The sequence below is a fragment of the Anthonomus grandis genome, chromosome 8 (genome assembly GCF_022605725.1).
Source record: "Anthonomus grandis grandis chromosome 8, icAntGran1.3, whole genome shotgun sequence".
Lineage (NCBI taxonomy): Eukaryota > Metazoa > Arthropoda > Insecta > Coleoptera > Curculionidae > Anthonomus > Anthonomus grandis.
Window position 1 is genome coordinate 21495885 of NC_065553.1, and position 20997 is coordinate 21516881.

At 33.3% G+C, this 20997-nt stretch overlaps 1 protein-coding gene across 5 annotated transcripts in view; it reads right to left on the reverse strand.

Moving 5' to 3' along the window:
* The window catches only part of LOC126739674 (TGF-beta receptor type-1), a 51412-nt gene that overhangs the window by 16418 nt on the left and 13997 nt on the right, over positions 1-20997 (reverse strand). For 3 of the 5 annotated variants that reach the window (XM_050445454.1, XM_050445455.1, XM_050445456.1), the window contains exons 3-7: positions 15602-15783; positions 13336-13578; positions 7107-7337; positions 6882-7049; positions 973-1145 (exon numbers count right to left, since the gene is read on the reverse strand). In XM_050445454.1, the coding sequence (XP_050301411.1) occupies positions 973-1145; positions 6882-7049; positions 7107-7337; positions 13336-13578; positions 15602-15783 (997 nt within the window). Of the gene's footprint in view, positions 1-972; positions 1146-6881; positions 7050-7106; positions 7338-13335; positions 13579-15601; positions 15784-19157; positions 19313-20997 lie in introns of all 5 variants that reach the window. The other 2 variants (XM_050445457.1, XM_050445459.1) reach the window with 2 other exon arrangements.

The following is a 20997-nucleotide window of genomic DNA, read 5'->3' on the forward strand; positions in this document are numbered from 1 at the left end:
AGTATCGGTGATTGAGATGTGATGGTTTCATTCTGTACCGCTACTAATTCCGTAATATTGAATACTAGCAGATCTAATGCTTGACGAGATTTAGGGCTTGTATTTCTACACAGAAATTACTCACGTCATATATTTTATTTTAAAAAAAAAGAGATAAATAATTGTAAATTATTATGTTTCGTTATAATGATTTCACTAAATTAGTGTAGAAAAAAGACTTATTCACGTAGATACATGTTAACTGTTCACTCTAACGATAGTAATAGTATAGTATAATTCAATTTAAATCCAATAATTCTTAAATACAATAATTTACTTGAGGTATAATTTTTAAAAAAATATATTTAGAAGCTGAGGTTTTATTTATCGACCTCTGGGCTCGTTTCTTCTTTCCAATATAATACTAAATATAATAAATATAATACCTAACTTTATCTAAATTAATATTAAAACCTACTTTGAACCAATGCAACGTTTCGGCAGTTAAATCTACTACCATGTTTAAGTTAGATAAAATTAAACTAAATATACATAACTAATTATTTTTACCTCTCTTTGATGCTTTTTAGAACAACTATTTAGAAACTTTTTTAAACTGACACTTGTTTGTCTTGATGAACTGTTTCGGAAAGTAACAAAGAAAATACAAAAGTTAGATTTTAAATAGTTAGAGGGTGTGATCCTAATATAATTTAATAATAGAAAATAGATGAATTTTAAGAATGTTCCGTTCTACCTCTCTCTTTTATTAAATATTTATATTTATATTATGAGAGGAATCATATTATAAAAAAGTATTCGCAAGTCGCTTAAAAATTGCTATATACCCAGAGAATGTAAGCTATATGGGAAAGATATAACCTATCGAACGTTGAAATGGATAATCTTTAGGATTATGATTGTCTATAACTATAGAACAAAATTTTATTTGGCATTTATCTAGTAAACCTTTAAAAATTAAATGAACTTTACCTCGGGTGCCATATAACGTTTAGTGCCGACCCTGTTGTTCAAAGGAATATCGACGGTGTCGGTGGTGACGTCGTGCCGCACGGCCAATCCTAAATCCCCGATGGCACACGTGCCGTTGGACTTCACCAGGATATTTTTCGACTTTAAGTCTCGATGGGCGATCGCTGGTTTTCCTGTAAAACAAAAAATACGTTAAGGTAATCATTTATATTATTGGAAGAGGGAAGTGGCTGTGTTGCTCGAAGGACAATACAAAATAATCAAACCAGATGTATTTAGAGTATTCAAAATACAGAGCAATTTTATTTTAAAAGCTTAGCAGAGCGCTTTCGGCGTATGAGCCATCTTTAGTACTAATTGCCAGTTAAGCCCAGAAGTTTACCATAGTGGGAACACATTTGATATTACGAACAGTATTTAAGTTCGTCCTGTTTAGTTTTCTGTATAGACTTAAGTGTGTCTAAATGTTATGTATAATTTTAGTAATATGACAATTAGCACTGATGATGGCTCATACGCCGAAAGCGCTCTGCTAAGCTTTTAAAATAAAATTGCTCTAAATACATCTGGTTTGATTAATTTGTATTTATATTATTATTCACTCATAAGAGTAGTGATATAATAATGGTTTTCCGATGTAAACATTTCATTCGTCACACCTGTTTATTTGCTATTTACTGAACATTTTTTTGACACTATTGGAGAGCAGATTGTATCCTTTTTGAAATCATGTAATATATCGAAATAAAATTATCAAGTATCGATGTATCGACCCAAAAACATTCAATATCAAAATTAGCATATTGGGACATTTATTTATAAAAATATCGGCATTTTAATTTTTCATAATGCATTGTTGAAAATTGAAGTTTTAATTATTTGCTATTATAAGTACGTATTCCATCGACTACAAAAATCATAAATAACTATTTATAAAATGACAAAAATACTACGGTAAATCCCTAAATAAAGGAAACATCAACACATTTCCTTTGATAGTAAGGTACTTTAAAAAACAGGAGGGAATAAAGACAGTGCTTCTAAATTTCTACTCGTCCTTGTCCCAAAAATCTAAACATATATCATAGAGCATAAATAACAATTTAAAGGAAGCTGGGTTATCAATTGCGAACGTTGTCAATTGCCTATTGTGCCGGCAATGCATTTTGGTAAAAACCAAAGTGTTTTTACTGAAATTAAAAAATTAAATGACAGCATTTACCAATTGTTTGTCTAAGTCATATAATCCATAATGCTGCTAAAAATGGCCAAATAGCATTCAGATGAACGTTAATTATATGAAATAAGTAAATTAATTCGAAATGTTGTAAGATTTAAAACAAATTTAGTAAGAGTCCGAATAAAAACTTTAGGTACGATATTGAACTTGCATTGTAATTAAGTGCTACAATGAGTTTTTTAGCAGCACACAAAAAACCGAGGAACTCAAAGATTTTTTTGGCTTAGTCTGGTACCAGCTGCCAAAAGGCTTTTGAAAAAATTTGAATCAGTTAATCTTATTTTTTATCTATACGTCTCCACCAGCCATTTTGCAACAATTCTTTCAGGATGAATTTGCTAAGGCATATTTAGGTGCCTAATAAGTATTTTATTTTTTTCTGACACTAAATAAATATTCGCTGAATAAAATTATACTTTTTTTTAGGATTTTTAGTTAATGTTGGTTCCACAATGCTATTAGAAAATTACAATCTAATACAGTATTAATATTAATAACTTCATGAGACAATGATATTGTTAAAAAAAACTTTACAAACCAAACTCGATCAAGAGTCTTATCGAGCCATAGCTAGAAATATAATACATATGATCTGACCATAGTGATAAAATTGCACAGTTTAGGATAGACAGGCAAATTCTTTACTGGAAAGAATCATAGCTTATTTGGAAAAATGGAAATCATGTGGTATAAGCTACTTTTCTGGAGCATAAACCTACATGCGGGTTATTTGCCTATTTAATGATAATTGTTTCTTAATTTCAGTTGCATGAGTTTGAAGAAATCACAAATATTGTCTTTGAAAAAATGTATAAAAATCCCTTCAGATTTTAAAATAGACATAGAAGTCATCCTCTTTTGAGAAGCTATGCAATATAGTTTTATCAATACCACATTGAAATGCGTCTTCTGAAAGAAATAAATTAGATATTAAGACTTTGGAGGCGGAGCTTTTGATCATAACCAATTTCAAAATGGGCTGCAAAGATTTCACATTAACATCGTTTTCCTTAAGATGTTAACTAACATCGTTAGCGAAATACGTGTCGAGAATAAAAATAAAGAGTTTTGGTTAGAGGTAAAACTGTCTCGTAATTATTATTATAGGTGTTCAAAAAGATAACCTTGTGCCTAGATGCATTTTCTTGCTTTGCTTTGTATTTTATAAGGTGGCTATGACAACATGCCGTGTCATATTTGTTTTATTGCCAAATGAGAGGGTCAATAGTATTCTTGGCTCTTGTTAATAGCAAAATTGTATTTTTTTCTTTAGAAATGCGAGATATGTTAAAAATCTATAATAGTTGCAATCGAAATTCTCGAGTAGCAAGTCAACAGTATATGGAATTGTATCCGGAAAGGCCGCAGCCTCATTATAGCCGTTTCGCTATTTTAGACAATAATTTGTCTCTATATGGTAGTTTTCATAATCCAAGAAGAAAATATGGATTCCGAATAACTATTCAAGAAGAGTAACAGATCATTAATGAAGTTAGTTTATTTTTTATTTTTCTATCTTTTTCTACAATATATTGCTATTTAAGGTCGAAAACAATCCCAGGAAATCAACTAGGTAGTTTGCTTATGAACTCAACAAACCCAGAAAACGTATACAAAATACTTTACATTCTCGTGGCTACAAAGCGTTCAAAATACACGTTAGTCAAGCACTCAGGCGAGAAGATAATGAAAGGCGCTTGGAGTTTTGATTCAAAAAATAGATTGTGGCGTTAAGTTTACAGTGTTACTATTTTGCCAAGAGTTGGCAGACGGTAGCTCAGAATTATTGGAGGCTTGGGATTGTTCGAAGGTTCACTTATGACTATTAAATAAGAGAGCGCCACTTAGTTTTTTTTTATAAATGAAAGAAAACTAAGAAAAAGGCTTTGTATATAGGTTTCAATTAACAATTAAATGACCCTGGATAAGGTAGATTTAAAGAGGCAAAAAAATCTCAACAATACAACCAAATTATATTTACATCAAAGATATGTACACACCTCATGTTCTAATCTGATAAATGTTAATAATTTGCTATGAATTAAAATATGAATAATGTTGATATGATTAAAATAAATTTGACAAAAGTAACTTTTAAATTATGATTTCACTACTAGGTAGATTTCAGCACTTGAAAAATAAATTGAAATTATTAAAGTTTTTAGTATTATATTTGTATTACGCATGGGAAAGCTCATGAACCTTTATACTTAAGGCATATCAGCCTTAACCGTGTTATATCTACCCTACTACCAAAAAGGGCACTGAAAAATACTGAACAAAAATAACTAATATTATAGATAAGAAATTGACGTATTAAATTATGACATTGATTAAATATTTGTAAGGTTAAATTTAAATAAAAGGTATATTAATAAAAATTTAAGTAAGTGAGACAAATCTATGGTTAGTAATATTTAAATAAATGGAATAAACTGGCCTGTATATTCCTCCAAGAAATGAACGGCTAGCCTTCAAATCGAGGCTATGAATGTATGCCATTTGTAGCTTAGCTATCCGGACTGAGAATCTCTAATATTAGCTCTAACTCTGGCTCCACCTCCACCGCTTTCAACAATTTCCCGGGGAAATCAAAAGCCTACAACCATCAACAATTGAAAAAGAATAAAGAGAAAAACGGAAAAGTAAAACCTTTGCTAAGTTTCATTATATTTCCATCAAAAATCTTGGGCATCCTGCACCAGAATTATGAAATAAACAGTTCCCTAAAGGAACAAGATTATTAAGGACCATAAATTATAAACCATATTGGCCACTTCCTGCTTCACAAACTTCGGAAATAAAAAAACTGGCTTTTTACGTGCGCTCCTACCTGCAACACGGGAACAAGTCCTCGAAAAATGGACGCAGTACCGACTAAATCAATTACGACCCCACCTGTCGCCTGAGCTGTCAATATCCGCCAATCACAGAAAATATTAATTATGACCAATCAGAGAAGTGACGGACCGTCGACAGATAGCATGGATAATTAAACCAGGAGAGTGACGCGTTACAGTAGGAATGTGTCGTTGACAGTGTGAATTTAAAGAAATATGAATAAAATAAGTTGACTGAAATTATTAATGTAATTATTAAAATTAATGAAATGTCAATGGAGCGTTAGTCAACATAAGGAATAGAAAAATAAAACGCTACAAGATAAAAATGTAGATTTCTTTAATAATATAATATGGTCGAACGAATGCAGCTTCTAGCGGATTATTCAATAGAAACAATGAATATTATTGGTCTATTGATAATCTAAGAATAAACCAGCAGTTACGAATACAAGGAAGAACTTCAACTACATTCAATGTATGGATTGGTACGTAACTTCTGAACAGTATCTAAATTTGATTAGGAATTATGTCTTAGACGCTCTAGACAATCAATCTTTGGCGATATTGCAAGAAATATGGTGGCAGCAAGACAAGGCAAGTAACTTAATTCCTTAACCATATATTTCCTAACAGAGGGACAGGAAACAATGGTTTTGTGAGATAGCCCGCTAGGAGCCCAGATCTTAGTCCCCTGGATTATTTTCTTTGGGGATATCTTAAGAACCGTTTATTTAAAAAAGCGCCTCACGACCTTTAAGTACTACAATAAAATTTAATAAGGAAAGTCGCTGCCATTCCTGCGAGAACAATTCATCGAGCTGTATTAAAAATACAATGCAAGAAAATGCGTCAAAGGTAGAAGGTTATGTTTTTAAACACTTATAATAAAGATTAAATTATGTATATTTTTAATATGGGTATCAAGATAGTATAGTAGTAGACAAATTGTTTATGTAAGCTGATTTGTTGTCTACTTTTTTGTATCTTATGTCTAATATTCATGAAAGTTTTTGTTAATAAAGTAATTTTCGTTGTTAAATATCAATGAGTTGTAATAAAAACATCACGAAAATGTAATAAGTTATGGTTAAATATTCTGGTTAAATAAATATGAACTATTCTGGTAATGGAATTTTTCTTACGAAACTTCGGCAATAATCAAAGTGACGTTATAGAGTGTTTTAAGAGTAATAAAAGTATTTAATTAAATTGAAAAAAGAATCAGGTCCGTATTTACAAAAAATAAGTTGATGATGGTCACCAGAAGCCGAAACGTCAGATTCAATATTTAATCATACCGGGTTATAGAGCAGAATAAGTGGCCATGAAAATGTGTTTTTCATTTTAAGTTATCTTAATAAACCAAGTCAGGAATAAATAAAATCCAAAATTGAAAATTCCGGTTTTTTTCGAATATCTAAGTATTCGGAATTCTTTAAAACGCAAAACGGCATTTTATTGAACATTGCATTGCGCAGCTTTGCCTCCATTTAACCGACCTTGTAGCTCTTACGGTTTCCGAAATCCCAATGAGGAGGCTTCAAATGAATTCGAGCCAACCTGTGCATCACACTTTGACACACCAAAGTTCAAAGTTGATAAAATTCCCATTGTTATTACACATTTTCGCTTACAATTCACTTGTAGGTCAACCAATTTAATTTTTATTGGTACAGTTCTGTTGCATACACGATTAATGCAGGCTACGATAATGTGTACTTATATGGAAAAACAAAATTTAAAACTATTTTGAGAGCATTTTAAATTAAAAGATTTATCATAAACAGAAATTAGAAATAAATAAATAATTAGATAAATATGTGTACCTTGTGTTCCCATAATATCCATATGCAAATGAGCTAAACCAGTAGCAATCGAGAGCGCCATCCGAATCATATTGTTCGTATCGACGGTGTTTCTCCCTAAGAAGTCAAACAGCGAACCCAACTCGTGATAGTCGGTGATCAACCAGAGCTGCGTCCACGTACCGTTATCTAAAAAAATATACACACATTATTAATTTTTTTTTTACATTTTACACCTTTTAGCACCTTTATTATCGGCCGCAATGAAACCCAGTATGTTTTCGTGTCTGAGCATCACCGTTTGATAGATCTCCGCCTCCCTGAACCAAGATCTTTCTTCTCTGGAGCTGAATATTTTCACAGCAACGTTTTCGCCTCTCCATCGACCCCTCCACACTTCGCCGAACCTCCCTTGGCCGATGATGTCGATCAGTTGGATTTGTCTCGCGATCGAACGCTGAACCAGTAGCGGGAGACCTGCAATGGTTTAGTTTAGTTATCTTACAGCTGTTTGTACCGATTTTCTGGAGGTCGCCCACGTCCAGAGAAAAAGAACAATCTGGATAACTAGTTTCAAATTCATTTATTGCTCTTTTGATTACATAAATAATATAAGGTCGTCGGTTTAAGAATAGTGCTAAAATTAAGATCTTAAAGTTTAAAATTAAAATAGTTAGATCTAAATAAAATAAAAATAAAAAGTAAAAGACACACCACTTAACACTAACTACACTAGCAGACACAGACTTATCAAACTAGGTATATATTTAAAAAAAACCTCCTAGCAATATGGACAGTTAAAACCAAACAGATTAAGCTTATCTAAATGAGTTATGTATTCACCCACTGAATAAAAAGGGTGCTGAACAAAAAATGTCCTTACTACTGGTTTGAACTGCCTGTACCCCTCTTCTTAATTTCAGCGGGTAATGTATTGTATGTATATTTTGACACACATATAAAGGGACTCATTTCATACATGGTTGTCTTATGTCTAGGCACTGCAAAATCGAATCTATGTCTTGTCTTATTACTGTTAATATTTACATCACAATTTTTTTGAACGAGATGTTCGTGCTTGGAGGCAAAACAGCATACTTTGTAGCGATTTATCCAATTCAAGGTTGGCTAAGTACAACCCTGCCGTTTGACACCTATCAGAAATAAAGGTCATGTGAAGCGTTTTTTTTTTAGTTGAAGGTTTGTAATTTATAAATATAGATCGTTTAACAGTCGAACAACATACTAAAATTATTAAATTGTTCTATAAAAATGGTGATTCTCCTGCGTCAACGTTAAGAGCTTTACGAGCTGATTACGGTCGACATAATCGTCCTACAGAGCAAACAATTTCGAACACAGTAAGAAAATTTGAAGAGACTTATCGATATACGAGATCGCTTACTGATATTGTAAGGCACGTGCATCAGTTCGTTCAGCTGAAAATATCGCTGCTGTGGCTCAAAGTGTGGAGGAAGATCCAAATTTGTTAATTCTTCGGCGTGCTCAAAATTTGGGTTTGTCTTACGGCTCACTGTGGCAAGTTTTGCAATTGGATTTACAGCTCCATCCGTACAAAGTCCAACTCACTCAAGAACTTAAGCCTGCAGACCATGGACAACGCAGAACAAGAAATTGGGTGCTTGAACAACAAGCTGCTGATGTTCATTTTTCGAGCAGAATTTTCATTCTCATTTTACGCTGTGTGGCTACGTAAATAAACAGAATTGCCGCATATGGGGTTCTGAAAATTCTCAGGTGATCGTAGAAAGGCCTTTGCATCCCGAAAAAGTGACTGTATGGTGTGCATTATGGTCTGGTGGTGTCATTGGTCCGTATTTTTTTGAAAACAGTCGTGGGAGAACCTTAACAGTAAACTCTGAGCGGTATGGAAGCATGTTGACCAATTATTTTTGGAGAGAAATCGAAGAAGATCTGGAAGACATATGGTTCCAACAGGACGGGGCCACAAGTCACACAACATAGGCCAACCGAGCTCTTTTGCTAGAGAAGTTTCCAGGACGTTTAATTTCAAGATTAGGTGATATCTATTGGCCCCCAAGATCCTGTGATCTCACACCTTTGGATTTTTTTTTGTGGGGCTATGCGAAAGATCGTGTCTACGCCAATAATCCTCAAACTCTTCAACAACTTAAAACCAACATTCGTGAAGTTCTAGCCGAGATATCACCTGAAATGTGCCGAAAAGTGATTAAAAATTTTCTTAAAAGGATTGAAGTTTGTCAGAGGTCTTGGACTAAAAAGTGAGAGTTTAGTTAGATATTTAAGAAGTCTATCATGGAATGCTCTGTCAAAGATCTTGGAAAATATTGATGGAACAGCTACTGGTCTATAATTACTCATATTATTTCTAGCTCTTGTTTTATATATGGGCACAACCCTAGTTGTTTTAGTACAGATGGAAATCTTGATATATAAATATGAATATTCTTGAAAATACTGATTAATTAATATACAGATTGGGAGACCAATTGCGGGGACAAATTAGTTTTAGCAAAAATGGACCATCTAACAGTTGAGGATCATATATAAAGATTCTGGTCATACTGAAAAAATGAAATTGAATTAATTTTTGAAAACCAGAACCCAAAATCACTACTTCAATGTCTTCCTCAAATATATGCTCTAGTAATAGGTCATCCATAAGATTTACATATCCCATCTTTTCGGTAATAGTTCTAATACTAATTGCTAATAGATAATATAACTATTACTCTCCATATTACACAGTGAATTCACTCTGAAAGGAACAAATTCATTTAAAATTCAGGTGTTTTTTTTCTTCTTTTATTTTTGGGACACATCGATTTGTAATGTCACTTGCGCATTTTTTGCATATAAAAATTACCAGACATAAATAAAAATAACAAGGTACCTCAAGTAGAAAGTATGCCGTCAACATTTTTTTTTTAATGGAACACTGTATATCATGAGATTTTTCATTTACACAAATTATTCTGAATATTTTTTGTATATCATACCATATGCCTAAAGTCAGCGGTTTGTCAAATTTCACGTAATAGACTAATGAAACATACGGCATTGAAAAATAAAACTGTATACAATATTTATTGCAACTGATATTCAATTTGTTGTCCATTTACTTTACTACATTTTCGATCAATATTTTCTTGACGAATTCTTTGCTTTAAATCATCAACATTGTCTGGTCTATTCACAAACACTTTGGACTTCATATAGCCCCATAAGAAAAAACCTAATGGGGTTATATCCAGTGACCTTGGTGGCCACTCAAGCGGTCCTCTTCGCCCAATCCATCAATTAGGAAAAGTTGCATCAAGAATTTGTTGAACGGCGAGGAAAAAGTGTGGAAATGTCCCGTCTTGTTAAAATCATATCTCTTACTTACTTTCTAAGAAATCACATAAAAAATTAATGGTGGCGTCATAGCTTTTAATTGAGACACCCTGTAACCAAAATTTCCATTGTGAAGGACGCATTGAATCAAATGGACAACAAATTAAACATCAGTTGCAATAAATTAGAATACATTTTATGCTTTAATTTCACATTTTCGTTAGTCTGTCACATCATATTTGACAAACCATTGACTTTCGGCATATGGTTTGCTATATAAAAAGTATTCAGAATATATCACGGAATTGTAAAACGTCATAATATACGGGGTGTTCTATTTAAAAGAATGAATGTTGACGTCATAGTTTCTACATGTTTAGTTTTTTTATATTTTTTTTTTTTCATACTGTTTAGTTTTTTTTTATTTCAGAAAAACGCGCAAGTGACAATACTAATCAGTGTCCAAAAAATAAAAGAAGGAAAAAATACCTGAATTTTAAATGAATTTGTTCCTTTCGTCCCGAATGCACTGTATATATATTGATATTAATAATAATAAAGCTAACCTAAGATTTTCTTTTTGACATGTTAAATGCTAAACATACTCACTCAAAAATCGCTAACGGTCCTTTAAAGGCTAATTAGCTTAAGGGTCTCACAAGCAAAAGTCGGTGCAAAGGCTGTTAAAGCCCAAATAGTTGCATAATACAGTACTGTTTAAAAAGTGACGTTAAGTCATTATTTGACAATTGATTTAACTAACCCGGTAACTACCAAGATCTCGAGGAAAGTTGTCAACAAGTATAGTCCTTTTATTCTTACTTGAAGAAGCCAAATGTTAAGCGACCGCAAAAAAATATATTGAACTCTGCCGCCCTCAGAGGCGTGCCGTTAAAATAAAATGGGTGGGTAATATAATAAAGTTATCTTCATATTATCAATTCAGTTTTTTTTTATAATACTTTTACTAACAAAATTAACTTCAATTGCTTTGATCTGACGGAATTTTTATCAATTCTAAATATGTTTTTGGTTTTGAACAGATTTAGAATTGATACTATTAAAATGTATTATTGTAAAGCTTACATGAGTTGTTTAAACGTTATACAAAGTTTTAAGTTAGGGACATAAGGTTTAATTCAAAATACAACGTGGTTTAAAAATTCACCTATTATACAATACCTTTTTATATTAAATTGCCTACTTTTTCGCAATGGATCAAGCAATCCGAAATTTATTGTCGGAATTGACAGATGCAATAATAAATCGATTTGATACTCAACAGCGTGCGTTTTATGTCCATAGCTTTTATAAATTAAATCATTCCTACATCGCAGTTTTACGTCGGTTGGGTGCTCGTTATGCTCTTCACAACGTCAGTGAAGCACCTAGTAGTAATCTCATCAATTCTTGGATAAATAAATTTGAAGAAAGGGATTGAAACTATTCATCCTTCTGGAATCGTACGAAATATGCGCACTAATCAAAATATTGACCGTGTTAGCGATGCAGTTGTTCAATATCCACACATATCAGTGCAAAAATATGCTGCGGTTCTCCAGTTACATGAATCTAGTTTTTCTTGTATCTTAATGAAAGACCTTAATCCCTTTTTGAATAGGATTTTGTCGTCGACAGGAATGTCCTAAATTTTCATAAAACTTATATGTATATTGTTTTTTGAAACTAGTATTTGGTGTATTTTATTTAGCACTCTTGAATGGTTAGATGCATTATCCATAACAATTACTGAATTTACATAAATGTTAGATAATGTTGCTGATTAGATTAGAAAACCATTTTTCAAATAATGCCGCAGTCATGTCTTCAAGGGAATCAGCTGAAGATTGAAAAATATTTTAAGAAGACAAAAGTAACGCATTTTTAACAAATCCTTCTGTACTTTCCGCATGAAGTATAATGACTCATTTGCCTATTGAGCATGGCGTATTCAGAACACAATACGTGGAATTATCAACCCAACGGTATTTAATTACGTCATACGTAAAACCATGTTTCATCTAAATATATTATATTATTAAGTTTATTTAATTTACGATATAACTTAATACTACGCCAATGTTTTAAAATAATCCAATTAAAATAAATCCAATTTTTTTGCTGCGGCAGGGGCACTGATCTCCTATTGAGGACCGATGCCGACGCAGACCTGCATCGGGCGGTTTCTTTGCAAATCCGCCGCGGCATAGTATGCTGCCAGTGTACCGCCATCTTAAGATAATTCTGGGAAAAGAAGTAGGTTTAAAACTGGCCTCGGTCTATCGGTCTTTTCGTCGGCACGCTTTCATCGTTTTTATCGTCATTTAAGTGAGATTAAAAAGACTATAACACTTGACTTTTCAGTTCGAAGCGTTTTTGTTGATATATAATCAGTCAGTCATGAGTCTCAAATAGCTGTCAACCAAAGCATAAACCAGATGAACGTTTGAAAACGCCGCTTAATTTAGTAATGTGGCAGATCGTTGCAATGCGTTAAATGTCTCTTTGATTTTTAAAATTAATATCAGTATTGCTATTTCAACCCTCTCCGATTTCAGTTTTTTCAGGAAAAAGAAGTCGTGAAAAGGTCCCATGTGCCTTTATTATTTGACATTTCACGAAACAATTAAATTAAAACATTCGTTTCACGACGTATTCAACTGCTTATCTGTCAAGGTCAAGGGTGTCAACTCAAGAATAAACCAGACCGCCTGAAAGCGGTTGTTCACAGTAATCTACGTATATCCATTACATTAAAGTTGACACTTTGACAGGTGACATTAATATCAGAACGGTATTCACTAGTGGTTCTGGTTTTATTTGCCAGAGAATACTGAGCAAAACTAAATCTAAGGAGTAAATCGTCCTGATGAGGCCTAAAGGGTCCGAAATGTGTACCTGATAGTGCTAACTAAACTTTATTTATTATTATAATGTTATTATTGAGGATTCATAATATGCCGCATTTGTCATGACGAAAAACATCAATATGAAGATTCAATGTCAATGCACTAGCTGTTCACCATATCAACCGCTTCACAGTAATCTGACAGATGACCAACGCCTCAAAAGTCACTTCAGATCACATCAGAAATACACTTGATTAGAATAAAAAATAAGTTATATTATATCGTACCTGATCCGCTTCCACTAGTGGTCATTTCGATCATATGCTTCAAGCTGACTCCCTTATTCAAAATGGGATGATCGGGAGCCTCGATACTGTCATCTCCGTGTCCCAAATGGTGATGTAATCTCCTCTTCTTGTGATTGGCCGTGCGCATCCAATAATATGCGATCACAATAAGACAGCCCAATAGGGCAGGTCCGACGATGCACATGGCAATCTGCACCGAGGTTAAATAGGTCCCCTGAGAGGCTGTTTATTAAAAATTAAATTAATCCACCGTTAAATCATAAAAGTTTAGGAAACAGGAGGCATGCAAAAGCGATAGAGCGAAACAGTATCAAGCTGGAAACATGCGATTTAAGATGGGTTAGGCTAAGCTACACAATACCCGTTCTCGATTCTTAGCGACTAAGTCGTATTACAAAAATTCCAAAAACAATAATAAATGATTTGAGCCCTCGCAGATCCTCCGGTTGTTCAGCGGTATGACCTATAAAATAATAGATTGACATGTTTATTAAACGTTTTAATCCAAAGTCCCATTCATGCCAAATGACCGATTCCTCCCTCCCGTCATGCCTGACGTTACATAACCTCATCTCTTTGCCGGACATACAACACAGAATGGAGACAATACATGTGGTACAAAAACCCCAATTTGAATGGAACATTTAATAAACCGGGTGTCTGAGAGAAGCGAGAGAGTTGCCAAGTTGTTTCTATAGAAATATGGTAAAATTTTGTCTGGATATTCCGAGAGTTTCATCACAATCGCGTTTGACATAAGAATTATACAGGTCGAACTATCAAAAGGTCGTCATCTTGATACAGCGTTGCCACACCAATTGTTGACTTCTGCCCTCTCCTTTTAGAAGGTTGGCTATCATCAAAGCTATTCTCAGTACATGCAGTTGTACCATTTTCTCAGGTTATATATCCAGGTAATGCATCTGTTCCTCTGTTTCTTTTTTCCGTACACATTATTCTCAATAATACATATTTCTCTCCTTTTATTACATGGCTCAGATATTACAGCTTCCTCAATTGTGTTCATTATTTTCTTGGCCTTATTCCAGTACGTCCTCATTTGTTACCTTAAGATTCTTCAATACGACTACATTTCAAGTCCTTCCAGTCGATTACTTATATTCCTTTTCGGATTCCATCTCGGGAATCCCGGACATCAAAAAAGAATATATATCAATTATAATAAAATTAAATCTCAATTTAATTTCTCCTTATAAATTGTAAGTTAACCTTTCTACTGTATAGTACATTTCTCATTCTGTTATATATCATTCTGGCTTGTCTAATTCTTGACTTAATTTCCTCAGTGTACTCATTACCTTCATTGACAGTTATTCCTAAGTATTTGTATTTACTACCTTTCTCTACTAGTTCTCCGTTGATCCATAGGTTTTTCTGTTGCTGAACTGATTTTCTAATAGTCATAAATTTGGTCTTATTCATATTTAAGGTCTGTAAATCTTCTATTGTTTCGTCCATAAGTTATTTATAGGCTATTTCATTTACCTTTACTCCCATTGTTGTTTCATCCAGTGCTCTCTGAACGATTTGTTCCGAATAAAGATTAAATAATAGAGGCGACAGTACACATCTTTGCCTAATAAAAATATAACGTATTGTATGTTATATTTTTATCTCTTCCAAAAGTTCATTAATCACTTTGATATTAGCCTGGTCTGATTGTAGTATAAATTATTTATTATTTTAATCTTTCATGTCTATATTTTTACTTTTAGCCAATTAAATAAGGTTGTTATGGCAAACTTTATCAAATGCTTTGTTGTAGTTAAAAAAACAGTTTCATGAGTTGATGTTCATTCGCTTATTCCCGATGCATTTCTGAAGCTTGTTTTAATTTTATAAAAATTCCCTGATGTATTATCTTTAGATGGTCGCTACCTTCTTTTGCCTTAACCTTTTTTTAGTAATGTAATAAAAATTGATTTAAGCCATTTCCGGGTAATGAACAAAAGTGATAGCTAGAGTGATTATGTAAATTTAAATATCCCACCCTGCTGCGGCGAGTCACATTAATCGATGCGGCAACGCCGGACTAAAAATATAATTTTTTTTTAATACGAAAAAAAACTGGGCAACCCTAATTCCAACGTTGTCCAATTGACTAAAACCGAGGCAATTTAACAGGATCAAAAAAGACCTTCTTCAGACCTCCCAGTTTAGTCTCCATTGAAAGCCCGCCATTAAAAATGGAACAAAGACCTGACGAAGTGACGTCACTTCTGACCTTGGAGGTGCCTCACGGGCCTCGGCAACGGTAACTTGATATCGTTACAGAAATCCCGGTCCTGACAACACGCCGATTGTGAAAACGAGATGTCGCCCACGTCGCTTTTCGTCTCGTTACAATACTCCCCCTGTTTTCCCGCACCTATGATTAGAGTGGGGAAGGTTTTTTGATCGAAGCATCTATAAATAAAATAGAGAGAGTGGGCCAATTGGTTTTTTTTTGTTATTACTTTACTACTACTACTACTACTATTGTAGCTATACAATTTCCTCTAGTGACATTTTATACAATATACAGCTTTTATCATCTACTGCTTCTAGAATACAATATGTACAAAATATATGAAAATACAATGTTGTGTCTATAAAATAACATTCAATATTGGCCAAGAGTTAATTTTTCTCAGAATGGGGTGTCACCACGAACTTAATAAACATACCAGGACTGTCAATCCATTGAAAAGTAAACGACCTTTACTAGATGGCCGCCATTTTGCGTGATGCGTGATTGTGTTCTTTCGATGTTGGCCACTCTGACAAATTTCAGTGGTGCCAATTGTAGAGAAACCAAACTATTAAAGTTTTTGGCAGGTTATGTTTACAAAAAAAAAAATTAGAGTATTACATTAAGGTAAGAATTTAAGATAATTACGTTAGATCTCTCTCAGATCTATATTTTTATTATCTATCTTTTAGGTTAGATCTAGATTAGATAGAGATTTAGGTTATAGATTAGATCTATACTTTTGTGTTAGATCTGAGATTTTTCTTGTAGTTTAAGAATTTCGTTAAAATTTACAAGAGAAAGTATACCTTACCTAAAGCGAGACCAAGTTTCAATTAACTTCCGATAGATGAAGGAACTTTAAATGATATGTTTTATTGTTCTCATAAAAATGTATTGTTTATTATTGTATGTATAGCTTCCCTTTTGACATATCGATCGTGACAGATTACATGTCAAACGTCGTTGCTGTCAACTTCATTACCTTTTTTTATATCAAATGATAATATTATTCTAGTATAGTATATTTGTTGGCAACCCTGAAAATGTTCAGAGTGACCAACATCAAAAGAACACAACCACTATAAAAATGGCGGCCACCAGGCAGCGGTTATTTTTGGTTATGGTTGGTAATTTTTGGCCATTTGCATCAGCAGTCCAGGTATATTTATTATGTTCGTGGGTGTCAGATAGTAAGGGTTGCATACAACTCTATCAACCGCGGTGTTGCCATAGTTCAGTTAATCTAGTATTTATGTAGTTTTATATTGATTGCAACGTCTTAAAAATATCTTAACAGCACCTAAATTAAGGAACTATTCGGCAACACTGCGGTTTAAAGCGCTGTTTACAAACTTTCCAATGTCAACTTGTCATTTTCTTTAGTTAAGAGATCTGACAATCGTCACTTATACGGTTTTCATACATGACCTAAAAAAAAATATCTGCTTTTGGACAATACCGATTATAACTACTTTTTGTTCTACTACCACCAAATCTACCTAAAAGCTGAAACAAAATCAAGGCAAATTAACAAAATATCGCAAGAATTTACGCCGAAGGTGAAATTTTATTAAGATTTTGTAAGATGGGAGCTGCTAAAGTGCTTAGCAAAATTTAGTAGAAGAAGCTAAGAAATTGTTATTTTTTTAATAATATATATACTTGTTTTTATTATTACATGAGTGCAAGCCAGTAAGAGACCAGTGCAAGTAAGAAGAACAATATAATTTATTGGATGAACTTGACTTTGTGATATTTGCTCTAAGTATTGTATAAAATGTGTTGCTTATCAAAGCTACTTTTGCCCAATAAACACAGAGAAAGAAAGTTAATTTTTATGTTCTAAGTATATTCTATTTACATTCAGTTAGTATTCTTAGAATCTCTTTATTCTTTTTTTTTTTTTACTTTTTTATGCATATACTTCAGTTAATACTCTTCAAACATAACCTCAGTAATATTGTCTGAGGGTGGAATATTATTAGTTGGTCGGCACACTCTAAATCAAATATTTATTAATACATTACAACCCTTAAAGTGAGACTCCAAAATATAATCTATATTTTAATACAGTTATTACATAACTTTATCAAAAAACCCAGAACAATATTCAAAGCTTTCCAAATATAACACAATAGTAGTCAAAGCTTTGTCTGGTTCTAGAGAGCCTAAAAAACTAAGAATGTCCCAACTTTATGTCTGATGTTGTAGTGTAAATTAAACATTGATAGATGTAGGCACAAGGAAAAGTAAATATTGAAGGTATCTGAAGTACTGCCTACACAAATCTCTATACCCCAGACCAGCCACAGTCCTGATACATCTCTGTTGAAGTTTAAAAAAGATTCATGTGCATGGCTAGAATGATGGACAGAAAAGTAACCATGGTAGGCAGACAATATAATGGACGAGGATGTAATAGCCTCCAGGGATCTTTTTGGAAAGTATTATACTTAATTTTTCTGATAGATGTCATGTTCATTCCATTTTAATTAAGCCTCTACAAGAAGTTTGTGTATGAAAGTACACCTGGTACAGTAAGTGAATTTCTTTTTAAGTTAAAATTTAACTTGCTGGGCTTTGATACATTTCGGCAAGCATGGGCCAAAAACCATTCATGAATATTTTTATTGGTATCATGTTTAACATAGGATCAAAAGCAGAGTAAACTTGAATATTGAATAACATTACTAGTATCATTCGCAAATAGGGAAGGTTTTAAATGTTAAACATGTGGAAGATCGTCAATGTATATGAGGAATAGCAGAGAACCTTGTGTACATACACTATGATTTAAGTTTCTGTTAGTAGACACACTGTTCATGAAACCAACAAAATGTCTGCGACCCTAAAGGTATGAGTCAGTTAGTTTCTTACCATTAACATCCAGATGCTTAACATCCAGAGGTCATAAAGAAGCCTATGAATCCAAACCCAAATCCCATCCTTCAGTCATATTTTGTGTGAATCTGTTGCCAATGTTATAGATTATTTTTTTCAAAATAGATGGTTAATTGGTCCTTTAAGATTGACTCAAAAATTTTAGAAACTATGAAAAATAGAGAAATTTGTTAGTTCATCTTAAAATCCCAAACCCTTAAATAAAGGAACCAATTTTGCTCCTTTAAGCTTAAAGAATAAACAAATATTCTTAGAATAATAAGTGATTTGTGTTTATTGGGTATAATTTGACTTCAATAACAGCGAAGTTCATCCAAAAAAAAACTTTATATACAAGGTTTCTAAGTATTATATACAGTAGATCAAGTACTATCAAATATATCCTTCCCCTTGCTAAATTACTTTTTACAAAATAGTGCGACCCAAAGGAAAGCTAAACTACACTCCAAATGGCATTTTGGTGCCCATCTTGACAAAAAAAAGGTGAGCAAATTACCATTTAGACATTATAAAAAAAATCCTTAAAAAATTATATACTTTAGGCATCAAAACCGACCCCGAAAGAGTAAATCCTTGAAAGAAAGAAAAATAACTAAAAAACGACCTCCTGGACCCAAAATCTGCATGATGGAGTCCGGAAACTAACCTGCGGGCCGTATTCTGAGCACCGGTCTGAGTCTTGTGTTGCAATAATCGTCGTCTTTACAGCAGGTCATCACGAACGTGCTGTTCAAAGAGGTTTGCGGCGTATGGCAGAACAATGGATTGTTCGAGGGCAACCCCAAGTTTTTGTCGAGGCATCTGTAATCAGGCAATTATCCAGGGTTCGAGAAATAGTTTTTGCATTACAGACATTTTATGCTGATAGACACGGCTTTAACCTACAGTATTGGCAATAAGTGGATGAACAAAATTGTAACTGCATTCATTTTAATTTTTTATCAAACAATGCTTATTTATTACAGCATTTAAACTAAGTAACTTGTCTAACAGGAAGTATTGTGTATTGTATCAGAATGTTCGAGGCGTTAACAGTAAAAATCATCCTTTTTATAAATCTGTATGTTAGGGCGAGTGTGATGCGGTTGCAGTATCTGAAACTTGGCTACAGGACGAAATCTAGGACAGTGAGTTGTTCTCGGGTGATTACACTGTATACCGCAAGGATAGGAACTTGGAGGATATGTTGATATACTGCTTGGTGTGTTGAATGATCTATCTTCATTCAAAGTTGATCTCATAGACCTGGAGAATCAGATTCCACAGATGGATGTTGTTTGCCGCAAGATTAGTGTAAACTCTAAATTTATTTGTATATTTGCTATTTATGTGCCACCTAATTCTCCAATTGAAGATTACAGGTTCTTGTTTGACTATATCTCTGCTCTTAACTGGATACCAGACCAGAAAGTTTTAATCATGGGTGATTTTAATATCAATATTAAGGGTCTAGAGCCAACTATTAATACAAAGATGGCATTGCTGCATGACTTTTTGGCACTTTCTAATTTGTATCTATTTAATAATATTTGTAATCTACAGGATAAGATCCTTGATCTGATACTTGCTAATCTTTCACTATTGATGGTGGTGTTTCACTTGTCCCAGAAGATCCTTATCATCCCTCTATTGTTAGGGGCTGTCCAGCGTAAGTTTATCAGGCTGCTCGCCTTTAGGTTATTTCACATATAAAATATCTTGAAAGATGTAAAAACACTAGAATCTAGACGATATTGCAGTCAGATGTTTTCTTACATAAACAGTGCTAATGATTATGATCTAGTGCAGATTAATTCTACTAAACTTTTGAGCCTTCTTAATTTTCATGTTCCAAGTCAGCATACTAGAAATTCCAATATATGGTTCTGACTCGTCTTTATAGTTGAGACCGTAGAGGTTGAAGCTCCCTTTCATTCAACTGCAATATCAGAATTAAAGCATTGTAGTGCATTTTTATTAAATATTCAATCCCTTCGGAATAAGGTGGATGAGCTTCAACGTCTGCTTGCTAATTTTAATTTTCCTGACATTGTTATATTATATACAGAACATTGGCTTAGACCTAATGAATGTTTTTGTATTGATGAGTATGTACCACTGTCACTTTATTGTAGACAAAACATCTTGGCTGGAGATTTTAATATTAATTATTCAGAGGTTTCCTTGCCGCAAAGAATTTCTCTTGATGGAATTTTCAAATCATATATGCATTCACCATGTATGTTAATGCACCCACTCGTATTTCGTCCTCTTCATCAACCACTATTGATTATTTCTGCAGTAATTTGGTCGGTGTTACCTGTTCAGTGCATTCAGTGGGTATATTCCATCATGAGGGTGTGTATGTCCAATTCCCTGGTGATTTTAAAAACAAATCTGGCCGCCGCCTTGGAAGAGTATTTAGTGGGATTAATTTGAATTTATTTTCTCAATCCATTTTATTTGTTAACTGGAATACAATTCAAGCTGCTCCACAGCCATTTTCT